The sequence below is a fragment of the Sciurus carolinensis genome, chromosome 4 (genome assembly GCF_902686445.1).
Source record: "Sciurus carolinensis chromosome 4, mSciCar1.2, whole genome shotgun sequence".
NCBI classification, from domain to species: domain Eukaryota; kingdom Metazoa; phylum Chordata; class Mammalia; order Rodentia; family Sciuridae; genus Sciurus; species Sciurus carolinensis.
The window spans coordinates 62,316,284-62,338,871 of NC_062216.1; the positions used below are offsets into that span (position 1 = coordinate 62,316,284).

At 36.8% G+C, this 22,588-nt stretch overlaps 1 protein-coding gene across 1 annotated transcript; it reads left to right on the forward strand.

Moving 5' to 3' along the window:
* Positions 1 to 19,063: 19,063 nt before the first annotated feature.
* LOC124982168 (40S ribosomal protein S6-like) lies at positions 19,064 to 19,833 on the forward strand. The gene is given in 2 exon segments (XM_047548428.1): positions 19,064 to 19,625; positions 19,628 to 19,833. Coding segments are annotated over 2 exon segments (747 nt in total). The 5' UTR covers positions 19,064 to 19,084.
* Positions 19,834 to 22,588: the final 2,755 nt, after the last annotated feature.

A 22,588-nucleotide genomic window follows, 5' to 3' on the forward strand; every position in this document is an offset into this window, starting at 1 on the left:
AGACCATATGGGCCACATCATTTGGAAGTCTATGTGCAGGAGGAAATCCCACCTACAGTAGTGGGCTGGAAGCAGTGTGGTAAATTTGGAATAGTTCTTGGAATCTGCAGAATGACTTGCCTTTGATAAGTCTCTGTTCCTTGGTGTCCTGAAGTTTTGTTCTTTTGTGGTTAAAAAAATCAAGATAAAGTTCTCTAATTTTGTTCTTATTTTCTTTAAAATATTATGTGTTGCTCAATTTTTAAAAAAATAATTTTATATACTACATTCCTAACTAGAAAAAGTACAGTTTAAAAAAAAATTCTTTTAGTTGTAGATGGACACAATACCCTTATTTTATTTATTTATTTTATGTGGTGCTGAGGATCGAACCCAGTGCCTCACACGTGCTAGGCAAGCAGGCTACCACTGAGCCACAACTCCAGCCCCAATAAAGTACAGTTTTTATTTTGAAATTAAAGAAAATAATGTCATAAAGAATATTCAAAACTCATTAACAAGAGAAAAACCAATTTTAAGATTTGAAACGTGCTTCAGCAAAGAAATATGATTTTATGGGGGCAAGGGAAGGCTACTGAAGATAAAATCCAAGGCCTTGAACATTCTGGTTATGCACTCTACCTCTGAACAACATCCCCAGTCCTAAGAAGATATAAGACAGACAATTAGACTCATGGAAAAAAAAAAAAAGCTCAATGTAATAAGTTATGAGAAAAATCAAAACTACAATGAGGTAACACTCCTCCCTATCGGAATGGCTAAAATTTTAGTTTATTTTTTATATTTTCTCAGTACTGAAGGCTGAACCAGGGCCTTATGCATGCCAGGCAAGAGTTCTACCATTGAGCTACGTCCCCAGCCCAAATGGCTAAAATTTTAAACAGTGATAATACCTAGTACTGATGAGGATGTGGAACAAATGGAACTCTCATATTTTGCTGGTTGGAAAACAATTTGACTTCTTAACAATGTACCTTATAGGGGCTGGGGTTGTGGCTCAGTAATAGAGTACTGCCTAGCACATTAGAGGCACAGGGTTTGATTCTCAGCACCACATAAAAATCAAACAAAGATATTGTGTCCACCTACAACTATATATATATATATATATTTTTTTTTTTTTTTTTTCCGGTACTGGGGATCTAACCCAGGGCCTTGTGCTTGCAAGGCAAACACTCTACCAAGTGAGCTATCTTCCCAGCCCTTAAAAATATTTTTTAAAAAATGTACCTTACAGTGGGGTGTGGTGGTGCGCATCTGTAATCCCAGCAGCTTGGGGAGCCGAGACAGGAGAATAAGAGTTCCAAGCCAGCCTTAGCAATTTAGCAGGGCCCTAAGCAATCAGCAAGATGCTTTTTCGAAATAAAATATAAAAAAGATCTGGGGAGGATCTGAGGTTGTAGCTCAGTGGTAGAGTGCTTGCCTAGCATGTGTGAGGTACTGTGTTTGATCCTAAGTACCACATAAAATAAATAAATAAATAAAAGCATTGTGTCCATTTACAACTAAAACAATAATAATAAAAAATGGCTGGGGAAGGGGCTCAGTGGATAAGTACCCTTGGGTTCAATCCCCAGTACAAAAAAAAAAAAAAGTATCTTACAACTCAATAATCCCATTACTGGGTATTTACCCAAGTGAAATAAAAACTCATATTTACACAAAAACCTGTATGTGAATGTTTTTTTTTTTTTCTAGTTATCCTTGTTTTTTATTTTATTTTTAAATTATTTAATTATTTAATTATTTTATTTGTTCTTTTTGATATACATGATGGTAGTGTATTTTGACATATTATACATTCATGGAGTATAACTTATTCTAATTAGCATCCCATTATGTGGTTGTACATGATGTGGAGTTTTACTGGTCATGTATTTATAGGAGAGTTATGTTCAATTCATTCTACTGTCTTTCCTTTTCTCATCCCCCAATGTTTTTAATAGCTTTATGGGACTGAAAACAACCAAAATGTCTTTCAACTGTTGAATGGGTAAACGTACTGTCATATACTCATGCAATGAAGTGCAACTCAGTCATAGGAAGGAAGAAGCTATAGATGCTTCTCAACTTACAATGGAGTTATGTCTGGTAAACCCCTAGTAAGTTGAAATGTATAAAGTAAAAATGCATTTAATACAGTTAGCCTGGGGCTGGGGTTGTGACTCAGTGGTAGAGTGCTTGCCTAGCATGTGTGAGGCACTGGGTTCGATCCTCAGCACCACATATAAATAAATACATGAAATAAAGGTCCATCGACAACTAAAAATTAAAAAAAAAACTACAGTTAGCCTGTTCTACCTTAAATGTGCTCAGAACTCTCAGAAGAGCCTATGGTTGGACAAAATCATCTAACCATCTAACCCAAAGCCTATTTTAATCAAATGTTGAATATCCCACATAAGAAGTAGGACCTTACAGTGAGGTCTTAGGTCATTAGAGCATGCCTTCCTAGGGAACTTATGGGATTTCTCTCTCTTGCTCTTTCTCTCTAGCTCACTTTCTTTGCTTGCTGGCTGCTATTAGTTGTGCTTTATCACATTCTTCTTGCCATGATATTCTGTTTTACCTCAGGCCCAGAGTTGGCCCACCATGCACTGAGACCTCTGAAACTATAAGCCAAAATAAACTTTTCCTCCTCTAAGAAAAAAAAAAAAAAAAAAAAAGACAGGAAAAGAAATGTGTAGGTCTCAGAGATAATTGGAAGTAGAGTCTGGTTCCCTTTGCCAACTCAGTCATCTGACCTGTTTTCTCCAGATGCTGGCAGCTCCTAATTTTATATACTAGAGCTCTAGTCACTAAAAAAGTCTAAATTGACTCTTTAGTTTTCAAATCATGGAGAGGAACTCATTGGCCCAGGTTGTGTCTGGCCATGGACTGGTCAACTTGGGCTGTAAGAACATGATCAGATGGTGGCTCACAACTATAATCCCAGGGCCTTGGGAGGTTGAGGCAGGAGGATTACAAATTCAAGGCCAGCCTCAGTGACTTAGCAAGGACCTAAGTATCTAGTGAGATCTTGTCACAAAGTAAAAAAAGAAAAAAAGTTGGACATGTGGCTCAGTGGTTAAACTCCCCTGGGTTTAATTTCTGATACAAAAAAAAAAAAGAAAGAAAAAAGAACCTGCGTACTTATACAGGGTTCATGCCTCTGGAATAGGGGATATTTTTCAGAGCATGGATTGGTGAGGTTTGGTAGATAATAGTAATGCATAAGAAAAAGAAAAATAGTATCAGAATCAAGAAATAATATACTTTTATGTTGTTCAAATGAAGTAAGACCTTGCATTAAAAAGGATAGGTTAGTCAATGCTGAGAAAACAAATCAACTCTCCAAGTTCTATGGTTGATTTTTCATTAACATGATGTTCAATGTGGACAAGATATTTTTCTCTTCAATATTGTAGTAACACTATCTAGAACACAAGGGTTACCACAATAGTGGAAAGAAGATATAAAGAAAGTATGTGAACTTCAAACTGTCTTAGGCAGGAAGTAACGTATGTCATCCTTCATAGTCCTCCAGCTCGAACTAGTCTCATAGCCCGAACCCAACTGCACAAGAGGCTAGGAAACACTAGGAGCATGTAGGTATTTGGTGAGCACTAACTTTATCAAAAGTCATCACTTCTCAATGAAGTTCACAGGTGCCAGAAAAGGTCAAGGGACACTTCACAGAGAATTGAAAATGTCTGTGTCTTAGAGAATGCTTCTGACTTGTGTCACTGGAGGGAAGAAGGAAAGCAATAGATTATTTATTTATTTATTTATTTATTTATTTATTTATTTATTGTGGTGCTGGGGATATGAACCCAAGGCCTTATGCTTACAAGGCAAGCACTCTACCAACTGAGCTATATCCCCAGCCCTTTCTTGATGTTCTTAATGGTCATTAATTATTTCTATGTTGTAGGATGGAAATCTGTTTAAAAGTAAGGTTAGAGAACTGAATTGGGATAAGATCACAAAAGGCTTTGAATGTTTATCTGAGGACATTAATGCATAAGAATTAGTATGTAAGTACTACTGAAAGATTTTCAACCAGAGACTAACATGAACAGGTAAAATTTTTAGGAAGATTAGTCTAGTAGCAACATGTAACTTGACTTGTAATTCTGTGCACAGTTCTGATTGTGAGTATTCTGTTGACCTTAAAACATCTTTTGGAAGACTTCCATTTCTGGGAAAATGGCAGGCTAGAAAGTCCAAAAATATCCCCTTACAAAACACCTCGGATATAGGGAGGCCCATTTCCTTTCCCATTTCTGTATCTTAGCAAGAAGCTGCCTCAGCAGATCTGTGTTAGCTCAGTAGAAGAGTAGTGTGTTTGGGTACCAGGGATTGAACCCAGGGGTGCTTAACCACTGAGCCCCAGCCCCAGTTCTTTTTTGTATTTTATTTAGAGACAGGGTCTCCCTGAGTTGCTTAGGTCTTCACTAAGTTGCTGAGGCTGGCTTTGAACCGTGATCTTCCTGCCTCAGCCTCCTGATTCACTGGGATTATAGGCATGAGCTACCACACCCAGCAGAACAGTTTTGCCAGTGGCTGAAATCCAGAGCCTCCTCCTTTTTAAATAAACTAGTTTTGTTGACCAGGAAACTCCAATTGTCATAGTCAAATTTCTCCACAAATTAGCTATTCCTTATCCAAGTACACTAAACTATAGGATAGTGAGAGACTGGAGTACCCAGGTACTTTGATGATTCCCTGCCTGCTAGTAAAATTCACATTACATTTATACCACATGTTGTTAGTTGTGTATCTGTGCCCTTTACATGATAGAATGAATATCTTTTTTAATGTATATCCAAGCTGATAACAAAGTAAGAGAAATCCTCAGAGGCCAAAAATTGAATGCCACAAACCTAGAGATGTTTGCGGCCAACAAAGAATTAGTATCCAGAATGTTAAAAACTGTTAAAAATTAGTAAGCAGAAGACATACAGTCCAATGGGGCAAAAGGAAAAAAGACAAGAGTAGGCATTGCACAGAAGAAAAAAGGCATGAAACCTATGAAAATCTCATTAGTAAATCAGGAAAATAGAAAAACCACATCATCAAATTTAAATGTTATCAAATTCCTGTACCAACTGCCTTTAAGGGTAATCAAATAATTGACATAGAAAAATCATCATTAGAGAAATAGTCTAGCTAATATATGAAAAAGAAATGGTAGGGGCTGGGGAGATAGCTCAGTCGGTAGAGTGCTTGCCTTGTAAGCACAAGGCCCTGGGTTCGATCCCCAGCACCCCAAAAAAAAAAAAAAAAAAAAAAAAAAAGAAATGGTAGACTCTCTCAATTTTGCAATCACTGGGGAAATAATGAACTCAGCAGTGATTATCAATGATCACTGCCATTACTTACAAAGCAGAAACAACCAAACATTATGTACCTCCTGGTGGAAGAACATACCACCATTTATGAAATGTTCTTGTCGAAAATTTGATTCCAAATCTGCTCAAGCTTCTGAATCTAACAAGCACATTACTAGAAGTGAAGGGAACAGAGAAATGTGTTAAATAGCACCATGAAACTGCCTTCAACAAAATCTAAATGAAAGGAAACTGCAGAAAACTTTCAGGGGTGGGGAAGGAAAATTTTTATTTGGACACTGATTTGTGCAGGCAAAACAAGAAAAACAAAAGTATGTGATAATTGGAGAAATTCAAACATCCAATGGATATTTTATGATATTAAAAACTTACTGTTAAATTTTAGGCAAGAGACTAATATTGTTCTCATGTATTTAAAGGATAACACAAACAGAACTCCCAAAGAAGCTGGAAATAGTCTAAATCTTAATCTGAGTGGTGGTTTATTACTTGTGAATGTATAAAAGCAATTCATTCATAAGTAACCCTTTTAATATTTGTGCACTTTACTCTATCATATTTATTTATTTAGTTGTTTTGTACCAGGAATTGAACCCAGGGTGTTTAATCACTGAGCCACATCCCCAGCCCTTTTTAAAAAAAAATTTATTTTGAGATAGGGTCTGACTAAGTTGCTTGGGGCCTCACTAAGTTGCTGAGGCTGTCCTTGAACTTGCAATCTTCCTGCCTCAGATTCCCAAGTTGCTGGGATTACAGACATACACCACTGCACCCAGCTTACTTTATAATTTTTAAAAGGCAGAGTTCTTATTTTTTAGAGACACATTCTGAAATGTTTACAGAAAAAATGATACAATATTTGGGGTTAGCTTTAAAGTACCCTAAGAAAGACATGGAAGATTGGCCATGAGTTGGTAAATGTCAAAGCTGAGGGATGGTTTATAATATAATTCTTGTACCTGTTTGAACTTTTACATAATATAAAGTTTTTTTAAAGTCCTCAAAATAATATCAAGGATGTATAACAATGGAAGCCCTCTATACTGTTGGAGAGAATGTAAATTATAAATTCAACAACAATTTCATGTTCTATTATAATTCTGAAGATGATATATGCATATGATATTCAGCATTTTTCTCTCTGAGGTTATAGCCTAGAAGAATGCAAGAAGTTGTGCTTATAAACATGTGTACATACAGCAGTAATAGCATATGTGACTGTGCATTTCAAATTGTTTTTTCTTTGTATGACTAACTTCTAGAATTTTATTCATTATACATAAATTAGGGTTAAAGACATTAATAATCTAAATTAGATAAGAAAAAAAAAAACCCAAATGTGTGTACATGTAAAACAATCTATGCAACATTGTTTGTAATAGACCTAAAGAAAAAGTGCTATGGTCTGAATGTGTCCCCCAGAATTCATGTATTGGAAACTTAGTCAACAATCCTGGGGAGTGGAGTCTTTGAAAAGATGTTTAGATCATGAGGACTCTGTCCTCCTGAAGATTAATGCTGTCATAAAATGGTTATATGGAAGGAGTCTGGCTTTTTTTTTTTTTCTTTTTTTCTTTTTTTGTTTTTGGTACCAGGGATTGAACTCAGGGGCACTCCACCATTGAACCACACCTCCATCCCAATTTTGTATTTTATTTAGATACACTGTATCTAATACACTAAGTTACTTAGGATATTACTAAGTTGCTGAGGCTTTGAACTTGAGATCCTCCTGCCTCAGCCACTGGAATTATAGGCATGAGCCATCACAGCTGCTGGCTTTTTGTTCTTCTGAAACTTCTGCCATTCAAGTTCACAGGACCCCTCTGGAGGTTGCTGCATCAAGGCATCATCTTGGAATACAGAGCAGGCGCCACCAGACAACCAAACCTGCTGGTGTCCTGATCTTGAACTTCCCAGTCTCCAGAACTGTGAGAAAAAAAAAAAAATCTGTTATTTATTAGTTACCTCGTCTAAGTTCCAACTAGGTGTTGTAACACAGAGTAAGACAGAAAGAAACAACTCTAATGGTGACTGACAGAAGAATGAATGAACAAATTGTAATATATTGACACAACAGAATTCTGCATAGCCATGAATGAGTTATAGCTACACTTATCAACATGGAGAGATCTCAAAAAATTACTAACCAAAAACTTTGCAAATTGTAGGAAAATAGAGTGATATCTTAATTAAAGCTTCAAAATATGCAAAACAGGATGATGTCTTTTAGGGACATGTATGTGTGTAATATTTGTGTGTGTGTGTGTGTGTGTGTGTGTGTGTGTGTGTATGCAAACTCTAAAGAAGAACAAGTATGCAATAAGAACAATGAAAACACAGGGTGGTACAATTGGAAAAGCGCCTATAGAATCTTCAAAATTCTGATAATATTCTATTTCTTAAGCCGGGTGATGGATACTTGGGTGTTTATTTTAATATCATTTTATACCCCACATATATGTTATAAACAATTTAATATGTAGTAACATTTTATAATAAAATTAATTTAAAAAGGCATGTTATTTTTCAATAGCCTTAGGACTTGTTCAAAGGTGATAATGTGTTCTGATACAAAGAATGCCAGGCCAACAGGAATTTGGGAAACCTGGGTTTTAGATACACTAAGTAGTCCTGTGATTTTGCAAAAATCATTTAACTTCTCTAAACTAATTTTCTTATCTAGGAAATGGGCTAATTAGCAATTTCCGACTGTGTTCTTCAGAACACTATATGTATTATATATATATAATATGTATTAACATGTTATATGTTAATAGATATTTTGTAGCAACCAAAAAATTTTTTGTGATCAAATTAGACTGAGAACTATAGATTAAATAATATTTAGAAAGTTTCTTTATTGCAGGATTTCTCAGACCCTTGAATATGCAATTGTGAGTTATGAATCTCCAAAAGGGGAATATGAAATTTTCTCAAGTAGTTTACATCACTGCTATGGTTTGTATATCATTTGAGTATGTCTCCTAAGTGTTCATATGTTGAAATTTAATCTCCATCGTGAGGTATTAAAAGGGTGGAAACTTAATCCAACTACAATGTTTTAAGTAGAACATTTGGAAGGTGATTAAAATTAGATAAGGTCATCAGGGTACAATCCCAATAATTGAATTCTGCAATTTTGTAAGAGAGACCAGAGGATATATGCTCATGTAGGCTTTTCCCTGTCTCTTGTAATGCAATGCCCTGCACTTCCTTGGGACTTTGCCAGCAAGAACGTCATCACCAGTTACAGCCCCTTGACTTGGACGTCTAGAACCATGAGCCAAAATAAACTTTTTTCTTTGTAAGCAGTCATCCTCAGGGGTTTCATTATAGTAATGAAAGAACCAGACTAATACAAAAGTGTATATGTGTGTATAGCATCTAAAAATGAGAGATTATACTCTATTTATGTATGATGTATCAAAATGTATAAATGCATTCTGCTGTCATGTACAACTAATTAGAACAAATAAAATAAAAAATTTTTAAAAAAGAAAAGGAGCACAGTTTGAGAAATCTTCGAGAAGCAGCTTTCCAAGTTTTCTTCAATTTACCTTCAATAATTATACAACTCTCAGATAACCCAGACCACAGAATGTAAAGTGAATTGTCAAGAAAGAGATAGGAACTGGGGATATCCAGGAGGGTATTATTTCAATGATCTAAGCAATCGGGGGAGCATGATGATAATGGGGATGGAAAGGAGAAGGCATGATCAGGAAACATCACCAAGGGTCAGTGATGCAGGGCTGAGTACAAGGCCACCTCTTGCCTGGTTAGACTCTGAACATCTCAAGCAAAATCTCAGTATTTGATTCCTGCCAAATCAGTTAACCACACTGCACTTAACTGTGGTATTGCAACATGTAAAGAATAGGAATTTATAATAGAAAGGGCTCTTAGAGCTCATTGGGTCCAATTCTTAAATTTGTTTTTGAGTTGTTGTGTTCCAGAGTTCAAGTAACTTCCCTAATGTCATATAGCTTATTAGTGTCAAGAGCAGAACAGATTGATAACTTAGAAGATATGAATGAATTCCTTGAAAACCACAAATGACAAAAACTCAATCAAGAGGAAATAAACAATCTGAATAGTTATATAATCATTAAATAACTTTAATTCACAATTTAAAAGTGCATGTATGACTGCATTACTGATGTGATCCTACAATATGTATAATCAGAAAAATGAGAAATTATACTTTTTTATGATTCATCAAAATGCATAAGTGCATTCTACTGTCATATATAACTAATTAGAACAAATTTAAAAATTAAATAAAAAGGATATTTGATTATAATTAAAGTTTAAAATGAATTTTTATGAGCCATACTTGTATAAATAAATAATTGAATAAGAAAATAAATGGGGAGACGAGATAAATCTTCTATGCAAAAGAATCCAATATAATTTGCATGGATACGCTGCCCACAAGAAGGGGAAGTATAACTTTGTTTTTAAAATGCAGGCTACATATAAAAACTTCTTTCCAAAATGTGGAAAATAGGGAGGAAAGACAGTAAATTTACAAAGGAGAAATTTGATAAACACTAATTAAGCCAGGTAATCAAGGTCAACATCAACAATCATAAATCACGTAGATAGTAATAGTGGTCTTCCTCCAAGAAAACTATACCTTAAGTCTAATCTTGAGAAAGGCATTGGAGAAACTCCAGTAGGTAGAAATCCTACGGAATACCTGATTACTACTCTTTGAGATTGTTAAATTCAGCAAAAACAAGGAAAATCTGAGAAACTGTCACAATCAAGAAAAGCTTAAGGGAACATGGCAACTAAATGGATTAGATCCTGAAACGGAGAAAGAACATAAGGTAGAATGTAAGGAAATCTGAACAAAGTATGGACTTCAGCCAAAAATAATATTAATATATTCATGAATGAAAACATATGTATCACATGAATCTAAGATATTAATAATAGGGGAAACCGTGTATGGAACATATGAAAACTCTCTATGCCAACTTCTCAATTTATTTGTATATCTAAATTGTTCTAAATAATTTATTTCCCCCAACTCCTGAAAAACAAACAAAAAACCAAAAAAACAAAACAAAAACTTCCAGCTCAAATAGTTTCATTGGAGACTTCTACCGAACATTTAAAGAAAAATCAGTATCAATCAATGCAATGTCTTCCAGAAAAGAGTACTATTTTTTTTTTTTTTTTTTTGCACTGGGGATTGAACTCAGGGGCACTTAATCCCTGAGCCATATTCCAGCCCTTTTTTATTTTTTATTTTGAGACAGGATAACCCTATGTTTCCCCTAAGTTGCTTAGTGCCTGACTAATTTGCTGAGGCTGGTGTTGAACTTGCAATCCTACTGCCTCAGCCCCCCAAGTCACTGGGATTACAGTGTGTACCACCACACCCAGCTCCAGAAGAGAATACTTCTCAACTCTTTTTATTACTTTTTATTTCTTTTGTTGATAATATATATGACTAAAGCTGTGAGAATCAATTTGTTTAGGCTATGTTTTATAACATATATAAAATAAACAACAACATGTATGCCAAAGTTATCTCATTTTAAAAGCCAGCTCTATAGAAAACCTACTTATAATTTTATCTCAAATATATTTGATGCTTTAGTTTTTTTTTTGACAGTTTCAAAAAATTATGTATTTTCTTAGGAGTTTTACATTTTTAATGTCATTCAAAGATCAGATTTAAGGTGGATGAAATTAAACAATATTTTAGCTCTAGCCAATGTTTACAGATAAGTTAGCATTTGATACAAGTAAACTCTAAAAACAAGGACTCTGTGCTATTTTTTTTTTTAAGTTTTTTTTTTTTAGAGTATCATAGTAATACATAGTAGTTGGGTTCATTCCAATAAAATCATACAAGCATGGAATTCAGTTTCAGTGCATATTTCCCCCTTTTATCCCTTTCTTCTCTCTCCCTGTTCTCGCTACTCTAATTCACGATCTTTCTTCCACTCATCAACTTACTTTTTTTTTTTTTATTGTAAACAAATGGGATACATGTTGTTTCTCTGTCTGTACATGGCGTAAAGGCATACCATTTGTGTAATCATAAATTTACATAGGGTAATGTTGTTTGATTCATTCTGCCATTTTTTCCCTTCCCCCCCACCCCTCCCACCCCTCCCTTCCATCTATACAGTCCTTCCTTCCTCCATTCCTGCCCCCCTCCCTAAACCCAACTCCAACCCCAACACTAACCCTTCCCACCCCCCATTATGTGTCATCATCCACTTATTAGCGATATCATTCTTCCATTGGTTTTTTGAGATTGGCTTATCTCACTTAGCATGATACTCTCCAGTTTCATCCATTTGCCTGTAAATGCCATAATTTTATCATTCTTTATGGCTGAGTAATATTCCATTGTATATATATATACCACATTTTCTTTATCCATTCATCAATTGAAGGACATCTAGGTTGGTTCCACAATCTGGCTATTGTGAATTGAGCAGCTATGAACATTGATGTGGCTGTATCTCTGTAGTATGCTGATTTTAAGTCCTTTGGGTATAGACCAAGTGACTCACCACGCTCCTCCTCCAGGCAGGCCACCGGTGTTCAGGAGCGGTCGCTTTTAGTCCAATCAACTCACCACTCGGCTCCTCCTCTGGCAACCACCTATGGCTCTGATGCAGTCACTCCTAGACCAAGCGTCCCGCCGTGCTCCTCCTCTTCCTCCGGGCAGTCCCCCGGTGTTCAGGAGCGCTCGCTCACCACTCGCCTCCTCCTCTGGCAACCGCCTGTGGCTCTGATGCAGTCACTCCTAGACCAAGTGACCCCCCGAGCTTCTCCTCTTCCTCCGGGCAACCCCCCGGTGTTCAGAAGCGGTCGTTCTGGGTCTAAACAGCTCGCCACGCAGCTCCTCCTCAGGCAGCCGCCCGGAGCCCCAGTGGTTGCTCGAGTCCAAGCGCTGTGCGTTCCGGAGGCTTTGAGTTGGTCCCAAGTCTCTCACTATCTCCTCTTTTGAATCTTGCGTCCTGGAGCAACGTGAAATGCAGCCGCCCTCTAGGCCGCCATCTTGGCCCCTGATGCTTTAGTTTTAAGAGTGCTTTTTTATTGGTTCTTTTCAGTTATACATTACATTAGGATTCATTTTAATATAATTATAAAAGCATGGAATATAATTTGTTCTAATTCAGTCCCCATTATTTCCCCTTTCCTTCCCCTTCATTCCCTTCCCCATTCCCACCCCCATTCCCTTCCCTCTGCTCCAATTGATCTTTCTTCTATTTACTTATAGTTGTTTTTTAAAATTAGTGTCTCATGGATATATATGATGGTGAGGTTCACTGTGATATAGTCAGATATGTGCACAGGAAAGTTAGGTCAGCTTTATTCCACAGTCTTTCTGTATGCCATCCCTCCTCCCTGCCTTTCATCCCTCTCCACTGAGTTTTCTTCTATTTTTTATCCCTCCTCACTCATTTCATAGAGTCAGTGTTACCCTAATTCCAAAAACAAAGACAGTACAAAAGAATAGGCCAATATTTCTCATGAATTTAGATGTGAAAACATAATCAAAATATTAGCAAACTGTAACCAGCAACATATAAAAGGAATTATGCACCATAACCAGGTTGGATTTATTCTAGATATACAAAACTGGTTCAATATTTAAAACTCAATCAGTGTAATTCACTATATTAACAAGTTCAAAAGGAAAATCTTGACCATATCAATTTGGCATAGAAAAAGCATTTAGTAAAATCCAACAATGACTCATGATAAAATCTTTCAATGAGTTAGAAATAGAAAATATCTAAACTTAATTAATAGCACCTACCAAAAAACAAACAAACAAACAAACAAAAATACCCAAACACCTAGGGCTAGCATCATATTCAATGATTATTTTAAGAAGTATTTTTCCTATAAGATCAGGAAAAATGGCTCTCACCACTCATATTCAACATGGTATGAAAGCTGAGTGTAGTGGCGTGTGTCCATGGTCTCAGCATTTGGGAGGCTGAGGCTAGAAGATTGCTTGAGTCCAGAAGTTTGGGCTACCTTGGGCAACATAGAAAGCCTCTGTCTCTTAAAAACGACTACAACCCCACCCCACAGCCCAGCAAACAAAATAGAACAAACAACAGCATGGTACTGGAAGTTACTGAAAAAGGCAAGAAAAAGAAATAAAACACTATAAATTGAAAAGGAGGAAATAAAACTATCTCAACTTGAAGATAACGTGATTGTTTATGTAGAAAATCCCAAGAAGTCTACAAAAAACATGTTGGAACTCCTAAGTGAGTTCAATGAGGACTTAGGATAAAAAATCAACACGCAAAAAGAACTTCTGTATTTCTAAAACATAGAAGATAAAACTGGAGAAAATCTTCATGATTTATGGTTAGGCAAAGAATTCCTAGACTTGAAACCCAAAGCATAGTCCATGAAATGAAAATTTGATAAATTAGATTTCATCAAAATTGAAAATATTTGCACTTCAAAAAAACCTTTGAAGAGGAGGAAAAGACAAGCTACATATTGGGGATAAATATTTGCAAATCACTATCTGATAAAGAACTGCTATCTAGAATATAAAAGGAACTCTCAAAGCACAACAATAGAAAAACAAACAAACAACAACAACAAAAACAACAATGAAACCCTAGCCATTTGGAAAATGGTAAAAGACCTGAACAGAAATTTCAATGATAAGGATATATGGATGGCAAATAAACACATGAAAAGATCATCAATCTTCAGGGAAGAATGAATTAGAACTATAGTAAAAATAATAAAGGAATATTATGAAAGTTATGACACAAATTTGATAACTTAGAAGAAATGGACTGATTCCTTAAAAGATACAATCTACTGAAACACACAGGAAGTAGACAATCCAAATAGGTGTAAATTTATTAAAAAAGTTAAATCAAGAACTAGTAACTTTTCTAAAATGAGGCCTAGATGAGTTCACTTGTGGATTTTATCAAATAATTTAGGGAGAAATTTTATCAATTCTCTACAACTACTTTCAGAAGAGAAAAGCAACAGAATACTTAACTCATTCTATGAGGCCATCATTACTCTAATACCCAAACCAGACAACAACATGGAAAGAAAACTACAGATTAATACATCTCATAAATATAGACATAAAAAATTCTCAAAAAATATTAAATCTTATCCAATAAGGTACATTAAGAAGTATATACTATCCCAAATGGGATTTATCCTAGGTTGCAAGTCTGGTTCAACATTTTAAAAAATTAATGAATGTGTCTGGTGTCGTGGTGCTTGCCTGTAATCCCAGACACTCAGGAGACTGAGGCAGGAGGATTCCAAGTTCAAGGTCAACCTCAGCAACTTAGCTAGACCCTATCTCAAAATAAAAAAGTGTCGAAGATGTAGTTCAGTGGAAGATTGCTCCTGGGTTCAATTCCTAGTATCACACACAAGATTAAATAAATAAATAAATAAATAAATAAATAAACCATTCAAAGTAATGCATCTCATCAATAGCCTAGAGAAGATCACATGATTTTATCAGTAGATAAAGAAAAAGCATTTGACAAAATTCAACACCCAGTCATGATAAAAACTCAATGAACTAGGAATGCAAAGAGAACTTTCTCAAGTTGATAAATAATATCCATGAAAAACCTTCAGTCAACATCATATTTAGTGATAAAAGACTAGAAGCTTTTCCACTAAGATCAGGAACAAACCAATGATGCCCCTTCTCACTACTGATTTTCAGCATTGTACTGGAAGTCCCAGATAGTGCAATATGAGAAGAAAAATAAGTAAAAGATATTGGGAAGAAAGAAATAAAACCCTTCTCTCACAATCACACTATGTGTGTGTGATGTGATTGTTTATGCAGAAAACCCAAAATAATTGACAAAAAAACAGCAACAACTCCTGGGACTAATGAGTGAATATAGCAAAGTTGCAGGATACAAAGTTTAAATGTGTGAAAACTACTTTCCTACATACCATCAATGGACAAATGGAATTTGAAATTAAGAACAAAATACCATTTACATTAGCATCATAAAAGGGAAAGCCTTGAGTATAAATCTAATAAACTATACACAAGAGCTATATGAGGAAAACTATAAAACTCTGATGAAAGCAATCAAGGAAGAACTGAATAGATATTCCATGTTCATGGATTGGAAGATTCAACAATGTAAAGATGTCAGTTCTTCCCAACTTGAGCTATAGATTCAATTTAATTCTAATAAAATTCTCAGCAAATTATTTTGCAGATATTAAAAAACTGATTCTAAGGCCTATGAGGAGAGGCAAAAGACCCATTATAGGCCATCCAATATTGTTAATTAGAAGTAGCTTTGTAGCAAAAAGTGATTGATTCTCTAGCTAGCCAGCATCTCATGATTTATGGACTCTTTAGACTAAAGACTTATGACTGGTAACAAAAACTCATTCTATCCTGTCAACAACTCTATGAGGTAGGTTACTGTTATTATCCTAAATTTATAGATGAAGAAACTCAAGTACTGTGAAGACAAGTGACTGTTCCCCAAATCTACTCTGGCTAAGCCTATATGTCCCAAATCAGAGTCTCTAAGAGATTGGTGTCTGAGTTGTTGTTGTTGTTGTTTTTTTTTTTTTTTTTTTGGTTGGTACTGGGAATTGAATCCAGGGCCTTGTGCATGTGAGGCAAGCACTCTACCAACTGAGCTATGACCCCAGCCCCTAGTATTTCTTATTTTATAAAACAAATGCATCTCTACAGATGACAGAGTGCCAGTTTTGGGACCTCTAGGTTAAAAGTCATCCTGAGTCAGGTATAGTGGCATACACCTGTAATCCCAGTGACTCAGAAGGCTGAGGCAGGAGGATTACAAGTTTAAGGACAGATTCAGCAACTTAGTAAGACCCTGTCTCCAAAATAAAAAAAGGACTGAGAAGGTGGTTCCGTGGAAAAGTACCCCTAGGTTCAATCTCCATTACCACACACACACATGCACAAAAAAGCCATTCTGAAGAAGAGGTAGTGGTAACTTATTAGGGCAAGAATAAAGGCCTAGTGCCTGAGGGGGTCATTTACGTGCACCAATAAAAGTTGGAGCCCTAGACACAGCATCAACTGCCATCTCAAGTAGAGGATAGACTTTCTTGGTATAGTCTCCTACATTTCCTTCTCTGTCCAACTTGCTGTACATTCAGAAACATGCCCCCAAAGAGGTTGCAAACTGACCAAGATTGCTGATGATTGATGGGTACCACCATTTCTGGGAGTTAGAAAATGGACAAAATTCTCCAGTTGGTGAAGTTTTTTGTGGGACCTCTCTGATATATGTATAGAGGTATATACACACGCACGCACACACACACACACACACACACACACACACACACACACACACTATTTTTAGGATCCTTCTCCCAACTCCCATGCCCAGCTTGAACCCAGGATGCCAGACCTGAGAGGTCGTTGATTGTAGGTGAGTGCAGTTGGGTGTTAGTAGAGGTGCTGACCAGGCCTTGGGAGGTCCCTACAGCTCATGGCAGGAAAATGGGGGCCCAGCATTTGGAAACAATCTCCCCAGCCTGCCTGCAAGAGGTAGATGCTCACAAGCAGAGGGAGGTGCACAGGCACAGCCAGGAACTAAGGGCTGACTTCCCACTGACCTAGTTAAATAGACAACATCTGTTGTGTTTAATTGTTTTGCATGTAGTTTCTCCTTACAACTGCCCTTCCAGATATGGTATTATCTTTATTTTATTGAGGAAGAAACTGAGATTTAGAAAAGATAACTTGCCCCAGGTCACTCTCAGCTACTAAGTAGCAAAGGCAGGATTCAACACTAAAGCCTAAGTTCTTAACATTCCTATTGCCTCTTCTGATCAACCCTGATCAACTGGTTAGTACTTCTGGCCCAAGGGATTAGTGGAGATATATGCTGGAAGTGCTTTGTGATCTCCAAGGCAGAACAATAAACATGATTAGCTTTCAATATTCTAGGGAAAATTTGAAATGCTAGAACCTCAGGCATTGTGATTAATTTATAGGAAAGATATATGGGGACTGAGAAGTCTGTTCAGAACCTCCTCATATCACAGCATCCTCAGTCTGCCTGTGCATACCTACATGTCCCCATCCCACAAAGCTGCCCTCTGCTGAAACAGAGTGCAGTATGTTGGCCCTATCCTGGCCTTTCTGTCTTTCTGAAAGTTTCACTTTTCACTCCTTTTTTTTTTTTTTCCCTTTGCATCTACCATTAAATTTTGTCTTGTGCTATAAATACAATGAAGATTTTTTTTAAAAAAGTTCTGTATATGTATTGTTTGTGCTTGCACAATTTAAACAAACCACTGTTCATTGTATTGTACATAATGGTGAAACTCATTAAGTGCATAATAGCTTCATGTTACCTAGCTTAAAATATAGAATATATTCAATATTAAAAATTAAAATCAATTCATCAAAATCTAATAGCTAAATAGGGATATTTTTAAAAAGTAAGAAGCATTATTTGAACCCTTGTAAACTCATCATGGGATTCATGAAAATAATCTGCAGATTTTGACATAGGACAGAGCCTGAGGTAAAAATAAAATGTCTTGCAGACCAAATCACAGGTTTATGATGTCCATTTAGGGGAAGGGTTTACCTACTGGTGCCTAAATCTCAGTTCCATTGTCCTAAGTGCCTCCCCATTTCTCAGCCAGCTTGTCCCAGGGTGACCTGAAGGACAGGCAGTAATATGAAGAGGAAGTGATCTATCTAAACTGTTAAATCTGCTGTGGGCGTCCTTCCTGCACCAACTTTGTCTTCAGCTTTTTACAATATTTTAATCATTTCAAACTCTTTTTGGTGGGTCTTGACTTGCCTAGTCCCATATTGCTGTCTGCTGTTGAAACTCGTTTGGGTTTTTTAGCATTGATACACAGAGTGTGTCATTATGTAACTAAACAATAAATGAAGTAATGAATATTCAGTTTTGGTAGATTTACAAGATTATTTTTTGTATCATTTTTAGCATAAAACTTCCCAGGTTAGGATTTTCACCTGACACTCCAGTGAGGTATATTTGATGACTTACAAAGTCTTTGTCATTTATCAGCCTTTGTGATCATACCAATGCCTTCAAGATAATGAGAAGAACCTGTCATCTTTAAAAGTGGAAAAAGAAATTTTTTTACTTTACTCAACAATCCCAAAGAGGAATGAAGATTTGGTCCTTCTAAACTATACCTTTCCTTAAAACATTATTTTATAATTATAAAACAATACATGCTCATTTTAGAAGTGGATAAAAGAAGAAAGAACTATTTTGTATAGTTCTACTGCCCAATGATAATCTCATATTTAAAATTTTGGTTTAAAGTGATTTTTCTTCCTGTATACCATTTTTTTTTTGCAGAATTACTCATAATGAACACCAAATTCTATAACTTTTAAAATTTAACATTGTGAAAAAGTATATTCCCCAATATATAAAGTCATATTTTAAAGAAATGTGATATCCTATTGAATCAATGTATTATCTTGCATAGGCATTCAAAAATTGTTGGACAGTTTTAAGACTTTTTTTGCCATTTTATAAAGAGTGCTTCAATTAACACATAGGCAGAGAAAACTTTCTGTCTGTAGAATCTAGCTTAGGATTTGTTTCCAGAAGCAAATGTACTTTGAAAATGAGTGTTTAGTGTTTTGGAATATATTGTCCAATGTCTCTACAAGAATCGTACCAATTTACATTGCCAAATTGCTGTTCAAAAGTTTCCGGTGGGAGATTAGCTGCTCCAAAATGAAGCTGAATATCTCCTTCCCAGCTACTGGCTGCCAGAAACTCATTGAAGTGGACGATGAACGCAAACTTCGTACTTTTTATGAGAAGCGTATGGCCACAGAAGTTGCTGCTGACGCTCTGGGTGAAGAATGGAAGGGTTATGTGGTCCGAATCAGTGGCGGGAACGACAAACAAGGCTTCCCCATGAAGCAGGGTGTCTTGACCCATGGCCGTGTTTGTCTGCTACTGAGTAAGGGGCACTCCTGTTACAGACCAAGGCGAACTGGAGAGAGAAAGCGCAAATCTGTTCGAGGTTGCATTGTGGATGCCAATCTGAGCGTTCTTAACTTGGTTATTGTAAAAAAAGGAGAGAAGGATATTCCTGGACGTAGGGATACTACTGTACCTCGTAGACTGGGGCCCAAAAGAGCTAGTAGAATCCGCAAACTTTTCAATCTATCCAAGGAAGATGATGTCTGCCAATATGTTGTCAGAAAACCCTTAAACAAGGAAGGTAAAAAACCTAGGACCAAAGCACCGAAGATTCAGCGTCTTGTTACATCCGTGTCCTGCAACACAAACGCCGGCGTATTGCGCTGAAGAAACAGCGTACTAAGAAAAATAAGGAAGAAGCTGCAGAATATGCCAAACTTTTGGCTAAGAGAATGAAAGAAGCCAAAGAAAAACGCCAGGAACAGATTGCTAAGAGATGCAGGCTATCTTCTCTGAGAGCTTCTACTTCTAAGTCTGAGTCCAGTCAAAAATAAGTAACAAATAAATAAGATCTGGCCTTCAAAAAAAAAAAAAAAAAAAGTTTCCAATTCACTACATTCTCAAGAACATTGACCATCATGTGTTTTGAAAATTATTGCGATCTAGGGGCTGGAATATAGCTCAGTGGGTAGAGTGCTTACCTCAGAAGTACAAGGCCAATCCCTTGCACCGCCAAAAAAACAATAAATAAAAAATAAATAAATTATTGCAATCTGATAATCAGAAGCTGTTGTTCCAGTATGGTTCTAAAACCACATAATTTATATTTATCTGTGGTTCTGGGGATCAAACCCAGGGCTTTACACTTGCTAGTCAAGCACTCTGCCACTGAGCTACAAACCCATCCCACTAAAGCCACAATTTTTAAAAGTAGCAATAGTCTTGTTAATGTTTTCTTTAAAAATATTTTCGGATGCACAAATTTAGCTATGACCAAAAATAAATAATTCCTCATGCCTTGTGCATGCTAGGAAAACATTTTATCACTAAGCTATATCCCTAGTCTCTTTAAAAAAAATTTTTTTTTCTTTTTTTTGGGTGCTGGGGATCGAACCCAGGGCCTTGTGCTTACAAGGCAAGCACTCTACCAACTGAGGTATCTCCCCAGTCCCTCTTTTAAAATTTTTATTTTGAGACAAGGTCCTGCTACGATGCTAAGTCTGGGCTCAAATTTGGGATCCTTCTGCCTCAGCTTCCTGACAGCTGGGAGTTTGTCACTAAATTTTTAAGTTGTCATGCTTACTCCTACCTCATGACCCTTGCATGTATTGTTCCCCTGCCTGTAATTCCCTTTTTTCTTTTTTCTTTCTTTTCCGGTCTGGCTAACTGCTATTTCTGTACAGATCTCAGCTCCACATCCCTTCTCTAGAGAAGTCTTCCCTGACCTCCTCCTTGGTGCCCTCATAGGCCCTTCTACTCTTTCATACAACTTGTCAGATGTTATTATATAATTATGTGATCATCCCCTCTATGCTCTCATGGACCATGTCTGTTAGGCCCACTCTTCTGTTCTACAGGCATGAGCACAGCACCCCATTCACTCCTCAGGGACATCCAAGAATTATTTATTGAATAAACAAAAGGTCAACTCAACTTAAATTTCCTCTTTTAAGCTGGACATGTTTTCCCTCTCTTTGGAAATTTGATGGTATTTGAGATCCTCCCAGTCACTCCCTCGGCATTCATGGCACACTGCCTGATGTGGCTAATTGTCATGTCTTATTGGGCCAGCTAGATTAGGAGCACCTGTGGGCCGGGCACCATGCTTCCGTGCAACTGTAGCTCTCACAAGGTCCAGCCCAGTTTCCAACAGTTGACATGCCTGCAGTAACAATTTATTCAAAGAATTAATAAAGCTGTTGGCTTTTCTTTTTCTGTCTGAAGCAGCATTGGTGGTGATGAGAGGAAGTTATAATTCCCTGATGCTTGGAAATGCAGTGGAGACTGCATTTTTATAGAGTAGAGCTAGGAAAAGATATTAGGATTTTGTGTCCTTTTATTGCAAGAACATTTTCTCTGCCAATTTTGCTTGGCAAAACAAAACCTTTTCTGGAAACATAGCAACTGGTTCTAATTTTATGCAAAAAGAGAAAACTATAACCAAAAATTTGCACATCCACGCAAAGGTAAACTATTTTTGTTTATTGATTTGAATAATATTTCTATTACAGTTTGCTCATGATCACATGCTTTCTAATCTCAACTATAACTTTCAACCTGCAATATTTCACAGTGGAAGACATGGGGGGGTAAGATTATCAGAAATGTAGACTTAATAGACCAGACAAACACCAGAATGAGGATCTCTTTCTTGGACATATTAGGCAGGACCTCCCTACAGGAAAGCGCAGAGATTCGAGAGCCAGGTCAAACATTTAACCCAAACCATGATTTTCTGAGAGTGCTGAGTCAAAGAAGAAGGATATAAATATTGTCCAAGGACACCAGAAGATATTGGGCTGTGAGAGAAGAGGAAAGCAAATAACTGATGAGGAACAAGGTGACTGCCTGGTAGAATGATGAAAATGGTGTGAAGAACAAGGTATGGCCAGGGCAAGGCTGTACTTAGGCAGTAAACAGAGCCCTTGGATTTGGGGTATCTAGTGGACACCCCTCTAATTCAGGCCCAGGTAGGAGGAGGGCTAGGATAGTTCCTCAAGGATTCTAGAACAGACCATGAATGGTGTGCTTTGGTTGATCCTTGCCTTGGAGATGCTTACAGTTTGGGTCTTTGCAGATGGTCACACCCACAGCTGACTTTAAAGAAAGACATGGAAGGACATTGTGGTATGATGGTCTGAGTATTTGTCCTCTTCGAAACTCATGTTCAAATTTAATTGCCATTGTAGTGATACTGGGAGATAGGACCTTTAAAGAGGTGTTAGGTAATGAGGGCTCTGCCTTTATGAATGGACTAATGCTGTTATGGCACCAGTGGGTTCACCTGCTTTTCCTCCCTCTCTCTGCTCCTCCCTCCCTCTCTCTGCTCCTCCCTCCCTCTTTCTCTTCCTCCCACTCTCTCCCTTTTTTTTTTTTGTTCTTTTGACATTTGGTGCTGTCTGTCCTGTTATCATGCAGTGAGATGGCTTTCAACAGATGCCTAGACCTTGATATTGTACTTCCCAGCCTCCAGAACTGTAAGCCAATACATTTCTGTTCATTATAATTTATCCAGTCTATGGTATTCGGTGATAACAGCACAAATCTCTCTCTCTCTCTCTCTCTCTCTCTCTCTCTCACACACACACA